The sequence below is a fragment of the Octopus bimaculoides genome, chromosome 6, assembly GCF_001194135.2.
Source record: "Octopus bimaculoides isolate UCB-OBI-ISO-001 chromosome 6, ASM119413v2, whole genome shotgun sequence".
Classification (NCBI taxonomy): domain Eukaryota; kingdom Metazoa; phylum Mollusca; class Cephalopoda; order Octopoda; family Octopodidae; genus Octopus; species Octopus bimaculoides.
The window spans coordinates 72,478,804-72,486,480 of NC_068986.1; the positions used below are offsets into that span (position 1 = coordinate 72,478,804).

The 7,677-nt window shown below is 34.6% G+C and overlaps 1 protein-coding gene across 6 annotated transcripts in view; it reads left to right on the forward strand.

Moving 5' to 3' along the window:
• The window catches only part of LOC106873536 (rab11 family-interacting protein 4A), a 99,955-nt gene extending 93,235 nt beyond the window's left edge, over positions 1–6,720 (forward strand). For all 6 annotated transcript variants that reach the window (XM_014920940.2, XM_052968866.1, XM_052968867.1 and 3 more), the window contains 2 exons: positions 4,289–4,429; positions 6,316–6,720. In XM_014920940.2, the coding sequence (XP_014776426.1) occupies positions 4,289–4,429; positions 6,316–6,432 (258 nt within the window). In that variant the 3' untranslated portion in view covers positions 6,433–6,720. The remainder of the gene's footprint in view (positions 1–4,288; positions 4,430–6,315) is intronic.
• The last annotated feature ends 957 nt before the right edge of the window (positions 6,721–7,677 follow it).

Sequence of the window (7,677 nt, forward strand, 5' to 3'; positions counted from 1 at the left end):
AATAATAATAATACAAGGCCAGCAACTTTGAGAGATGGGGCAAGTCAGTTGCCATGACCCCAGTACTTATTTTATTGATCCCAAAAGAAGAATATCATTAATAGTTTCAAATTCTGACACAATGCCAACAATTTTAGGGGAAGGGGTCTGTTGATTACATTGACATTGGTACTTGACTGGTACTTATTTTATCGACCTCAAAAGAATGAAAGACAAAACTGATCACGGTGAAATTTTATCTCAGAACATAAAGCCAGAAGAAATGCCACTAAGCATTTTGTCTTGTGTACTAACAATTCTGCCAGCTCTCCACCTTAATAACAGTAGCCCTGGTTTCAAACTTTTGACACAAGGCCTGTAATTCTGAGAAGGAGGTTAATTGGCATGATAAACCGCAGCACTTCCAGAAAGATGAACGGGAAAGTTGACCCCAGCAGAATTTGAACTCAGAATGTAATAAGTCAGAACAAATACCACTAGGCATTTTGTCTCATGCTCTGATGACTCTGCCTAATAATAATAATAATAATAATGCTTTTTAGTATAGGCACAAGGCCTGAAATTTGGTGGGAGGAGGCTAGTTGAGTACATAAACCTCAGTGCTTGACTGGTACTTATTTCATCAACTCCAAAAAGATGAAAGGCAAAGTCGATCTTAGAATTTGAACTCAGAATGTGAAGACGGAAAAAAAAACCCCCACAATGATAAGTCTCTCTTAGATGCAAGTCCAAGTTTTGTTAGAAAGTGTCATGGCTGACTGAATTAACAACGGAATATTATTGTTATATATTTTATTAATCTTAGAGAAAATAATTCTGTTTATGAGAATAGCAACACAGATATGGCTGTTGTTTAGTCCTTGATCAACACTGATCATCCAAACAATACCAGCCGTGACCATCCTGACTCTTTTTATATCAATATAGTCATCACCATTTTTACACCCATTTTTATGTGTTGTTAATGAGGACACTGGTAACAATTCACACCCAAACACAGTAAGCTTCCATCTACCAATTTCTCTCACAAAGCATTGGTCAGCTCAAGGCTATAATAAAAGACAATTGTTCAATGTGTCACTCTGTGTGACCAAACCTGGAACTTTGTAATTATGCAGCTATGCTTGTGTCTCTAGTCATGCCTGCAAAATGTAATTTAAAGGAAATATAGCTGCTATTTTTAACAAGTTAAGCAACCCTATAAAGATTCTCTCAGTGGCTCAACTTTAATATTATGTTCTAAACATAATACAAGTATAAATATATGAAATATATAAAAAAAAATTAGAAATAGTAAATGAGACCCACCCGTTCTTTCTTTTAATGTATTGTTGCTTTACTAATGATTGGTGGTGGGATGGGGTATGGATTCAGTTTTGTATGTCAACGTACATTCTTTTACTACAAAATAGAAAGCATTTAGGATAATCACTTGTGTATTGAAGCTGCTGATGTACTCCATCTCCAAATGCAGGAGTCGATGTCCCACTAGACGGTGAAACAGCTCTGTAGTTGTTTCAGCCCTTTCCACTGTGACACCAGAGCTGCCCAGGGCCACTGACAGATGTAGGCAACAAAACTCCCTCACAACCATGCAAGCTTTGTTGAGTCACATGTTGCAACTCTGGACCAGATGTCTCTACCATCTTCAATGTCTTTTACTGGTCTAAATGCTTAAAAGATTTTGTTTTATTCTTCTGTAACCCAAGCTAAAATAGTACTTGGGTCAATTTTAAATCTCTTACTTCCTGGGTTTATGAAATACCAGGCATGTATTGGGATAGGGAGGAGAAGTTTTCTGTACCCTTCTCTTTTTTTTGTTGTCTTCATTCTGTCATAGATTGGTATAGGTTCTTTACTTGGACAAAATTTGTTCATCTTATGCTATTTTTCTGTTCTTTTTCATGGTTCAATTGTTAGACTATCTGTCCATTCATCTTCTCTTCCCACTATTGCTGGGTAGGTCATCGAAATAGAACCCTCAGGCATCTCTACAGGATCCATCAGACGCAACCATCATTACACTTTCTGGCTGGATTCCCAAGTGTGCCCGACTAAGACTGTGGATATTATCCAACCTTATTGTCTTTGGTCTACCTTTAGGTCTCCTGCAAGCTGGCTTGGCTTGAATTTATCTTGCAACTCTTTTCTGCAACATTGTCATTACATGTCCATAGTATCAGAGTTGTGACCTCTCAATGCAGAGGGGCAGCTGCTTGACCTAGAGAGGTTCCCTGATTTTGCATAATTATTGATAAAATTTGATATATAGCACTCATACTCTCATAAATCAGCTATAAACAACAGAAATAGTTGATTAGAATAGTTCAGGGAATCATTTGTAATCGTGATGGAAGTACTGATTCAAAGTGTAAAGGAGGGTTTACCCTGTGGGTTGCTGTATGCAGATGATCTGGTGTTAATAACAAGAGAGTATGGATGGATTGAAGGAAAAGATGAACAAATGAAAAGAATTTAATGAAGTAAGAGGTATGAAGATGAATGTCTCTAGAATGACAAAGGTGGTGGCATGTGGTGAAGGAGAGAGAATAGGGAAGTGGTATGTGCAGTATGCAGGAAATGTTTTGGAGTAAATTCCATTAAATGTACAATATCTACTGGTGGGGTCTATCAAAAGTGTAGTGATGGTAGAGGATTATTATCCAAGGTGGCAGCTACTGTTAAATATAAGGTGTGTATTGAGGGAGCTGCAGATAGAGGGAATGTTATGCCAGATCTAGGAAATGATGTGAAGATGGAAGGTGTGAAAGCATTTTGTTACCTAGAAGATAGATTGAGCTTGATGATGAGGAGGGGAAGGGGTATGCTGCATGTGTGAAGTGCTATGACTTACGGGAGATAGACATGAGTAATGAATGTAGAGCAGCATAGAAGCCTAGAAAAAAATGTGAATTGTTTAGTGGATGAGTAGAGTTTTGCTGAGAGAGAGATGAAGACAACAAACTAAGAGAAATGAGATAGATCTGTGATTGACATTATATAGAGAAATGGAATGAAATGACAGAGTCAGGTCATGCTGAGAAGGGATGAAAGTAACTGAGTCAAGGAGTGATGAAAATAAATGTGAAAAAAAAAGTAGAAGAAAGGGAAAAAAACGAGAAATACATGGTTAAATATGATGGAAAAGATGAGTTTAAGATGGGAATGTAAGGATAGAACAAAATGGAGATGTTTTTCTGGGATTTAATTTTGAAATCTTTTCAACAGTTTGCAAGGTAAAATTAGCTTTTATACATATCTATAAATAGTCTAGTTTTGTTGAACCAATGAAGGAGCCTCTATGTGGTCACTTGATCTGCTAAACATAGCAACCAAATCTCTCTGAAATCAAACTTAACTGTCTTAAAAATAAAGTCATTAGAAAAGGTTGACTTGGGGATAAACAAGTGTTTCATACCAGCTTTGTAATTAAGGAAAAAGAAGTATCATAATCTCTTTTTTTTTTTCCCCTTCTTATATATCAAGAAATTGTCTGTAATTCAGCAACTTGTTGGTTTCTAACATGCCTTGTATTTTCCAGAGTTACATAAATTTTTTTTCTAATTTTCTCCTGTTTGTGTCCTATCAAAAGTTTTTTTAAAAATGGAGCTTTTACAATACCTTATTTTTTGTTCTCAGTTTCCAGTTATGACTTTTTTACACTTTTTTGTTCCTCCCTCCCTCTTTACTCCTCCTCCCCTAGTTCATCTCAAATCCTGCAATTATCTCTTCATCCAAGCAGAATTTGATTGTTTTTTCTTCCTTTTCTTAAGTGGTAACCACTTACAGTCTTGGAGCATGTTCCAGACCATTGCCATCTGCACTTTTTAACCCCAATTTAGTTGTTCTGTCAATCAGTTTTAATGCATGGCATGTTCATTTTGCTGGTTTGTCTAATTATGTAATGCTAATTGAGAACATCCACAGACTGCATACTTGTACATAATTATTAATTAGAAAAAGAAATATTTGATTTTCAAATTATGCAATGTAAATCTTTAGTAACTAAATATTTTATGTTATGTTTGAGTGAATTAGTATTGTATTTTTGAATGAATTAGTATTGTCAACATTACAAATTGTCTTTTAAAGAAAACTGGTCTTCATTTGAAGCTCTGAAACCAAAAAAATTCATGTGGACAGAGCTATACAGTGCTACAGTGAGACTGTCTATTGCAAAAATATTAAATAATAGGATCAAATTTGATATAAAGTTTTATATTTCATATGTTTTTTAGATCTTCAAATGTGACAAAAGTTTCTTTAATGCTTTTCCATTCTTTTTTAGGAGAATCGTACTCTTCGGGATTCTAATGATGATTTAAATGTTCAGTTATTAAATCGTTGTATGGAGGAAGGTCGACGACTACTTAAGTATAATGGAGCCATTTCACTAGCAGATGAAATTGATAACTTAAGTAAAGAAGAGGTATGTACTGATTATAAATCCAAATAAGAAAAACAGCTATAAGAATAGAGTTATGAAACTGCTAATTAGTCTGAAGTTGTAGATCAACAAATTTGTACTGTTAATCTTTGTTTTTCTACCAGAGAAGCTAATACTTAACACTTGGACAAGTTATATAATAATGCTAAATTTTAAATTGTGTTTCTTCTTGCATTTATTCATATGTAAGTAGCACTCCATCAGTTACAAAGACAAGGGTTCCAGTTGACCTGGTCAAAGGAACAGCCTGCTTATGAAATTAATGTGCAAGTTGCTGAGCACTTCGCAAACACATGTATCCTTAACATACTTCTCAGGGAGATTCAGTGTGACACAGAATGTGACATGGCTTGCAACTCATTTTTGCAAGCCAAGCAACATAAAACAAAGTGTCTTGCTCAAGGACACAATGCACTGCTGGGAATCGAATTCATGACCTTACAATTGTGAGCTGAATACCTTAAGCACTAAACCATGCACCTTCAAGATATATATATAGAGAGAGAGAGGAATGTGATTTAATATATACAGGGTGCAGTGAATAAACTGTTGTCTAAATTATACAAAAATGAAAATAACACTGACATCTCATTTTAACAGATATATTTACCAAAATTACATAAAAATATCTTGAAATAGTAAAGAGTAAATTTATTCGATAAAATTGTCATTGGCTTCAACCACAGCCTCCTACCAACTTTGGAATCTCCTGAAATTCTTGTGGATGGTCTTCTTGTTTAAATAGCTGAATGCTGCCATAATCCTTGCCTTCAGTTCATCTTTGGTTTTACAAGAAGTTTTATTGGTCTCTTGCTCAACAGCACCCCACACATGATAATCAAGGGGATTGCAGTCTGGGGAGTTAGGTGGTCAGATGTTAGGGGTGATGTGGTTGCAGAAACTGTCTGACAGCCACAACTGGGTTCTCTTGCTTGTGTGGTGGTCTTCCAGCAGCCACCCTCTTGACCCAGGGCAGCACTACTTCCTCCAGGCACTTGATGTAGACCTCCATGTTGAGTCTGACACCATGTGGGAAGATGAATGGAGGCATAATGTCACCATCACTAGTGATCACTCCAAACACCATGATGTCTGGATGTTTGATTTTTATTACTCTCAGCATAAGTCCTCTGATTGCACTGTCCTGAGATTGACCCCCAAACACTCTGAAATGTTTGCATTGGAGCTTCCAGTGTGATTGCCAAGCAGTACATGTTGTTTCCAAATTTCTGGCAGAGTGAATTCCATCATGGTGTTGTTTTTCTCACACATGGTGCCCAACTGACCATACTATACTGTGTAGTTGACAAAACTAAAAATATAAAATAGCGACAATTTACCAATCGCATCCTGTATAGTGTTGTCACTGACTTTGAAGTTTCGGCCTTCATCTGAGTCCAGTGAAGGTTAAGCAGACCAAAACTTCGAAATTACTATCAACACTATTTGTTAAAGAATGATAAACATGTATTCTACAAAAGCTAATGAGTAATCCTTCAGTTTAAAGTAAAATTCTTTTTATTATAACGGGGCATATGTAGAGAGATAAAGGCAGTGCACTAGTAGAATTGTTAGCACGCCAGGTGAAATGCTTAGTGGAATTTCATCTGTCTTTGTGTTCTGAGTTCAAATTCCACCAAGGTCAGCTTTGACCTTCATCCTTTCAGACTCAATAAAATAAGTACCTATTGAGTACTGAGGATCAATGTAATTGACTAACCCACTTCCACTGAAATTGCTGGCTTTGTGCCGAAATTTGAAATCAGTATATATATAATATGTGTGTGTGTTCGGCAAGACCTAGCAAATACCATTTGGTATTAACAATTTTTATACTGTTTACATTGTCTGGTTTAATTTTATTTCAGCTAATGAATGCTTTGAAAGAACAACAAGATGTGAATGATCGCCTCAAGAAGTATGTTGATAAAATCATCCTTAAGATATTAGAGAAGAACCAGTCTTTACTTGAAATCAACCAATGATTAAAATGGTCTTTATTTTATCTTTATTTTCACCATGAATAATGTTGAGACAATGGTACCAACATCTCCAACTTCAACACAACTGCAGCACATACCAAAAAATAGCCCTCCAAATTTACTCATTTTCAGCATTTCTTCATTCTCTCCTTTATCTTGAAATTTTAAAACATCGATACTCAGATAAGAGAAAATGCTTTAAATTTTTCATAAAGAATTTTCAAATCAGGGTTATTTTTTTTTAAAAAAAAATCCCTAAACTGCATTCAATAAAGACTTTACCTTCAGGAACTATTATTCTGAAAGAAAATTACTGCTCGTTATTAAGAAAACAAAATAGGTACTTGGATTTGTTCCACTTTCAATTCTTTTCCTTGGTGAGCATAAGCAAAAAAAAATATAATTTGAATTTTATTCACGAGTAACGTGTATGAAAAGTGTATGTATGTGTGTGTATGTAATTTTGAAACTGTTGGTATTGGATAATAGTTGGTATTAAGCTTCACAAAGGCCTAAATAAAACAAATGCTGCTCTCTAGCACTGGCATACTCTGTCTTTCAGTTGGACAAATGCTATGTTGATCAGAATACTTTTCAGGCAGTGTGATTAATTATCAACTTTCATAACTTATTTGGAATGCTTTATTTTTAGTTATTGTTTGTAAGTGTATAGAGTGTATGTGGGTATTTTATATATATTATATATGTATATATACGCACACATACTGTTTCCAAAGTACTTTCTCAGGCTTTCTGGTTTTGATTTAGCTAGCTTTTCAGTTAAAGCACATTTTTTTATGTCTAGTCATATATAGTGTATAAACTTTCATTTATTAATGAAAAATGCTACTTCATTTATTTAAAATACAAATTCTTGGAAAGAGAAAATTTATTGATTTCTATCCTGCCTTATGAATCATAGTTGTTTTCATAGAAAATCAGAATCCCTGGTTTTATTTAGTGAGATCATTTTTTTTTTAAACCAACATAAATTAAGAATGTAAAACATGAACAGGTTGCAGTGGTTGAATGTGATCTTTCCGTCTATAAATTACATTGACCTCATCTTTCAAAAATTAAAAACATTTTTTCAATTTTTATTTTTCAATTAAAAATCCTTAAATGTTATGTGAAGTTGCAGTATCTCCTGTGTATGTTTGTGTAAATACGTAGTATGTATGTTTGTGTGCATATGGATATGTGTATATATTGTGTCTGCATATATATATATATATATATATATATATA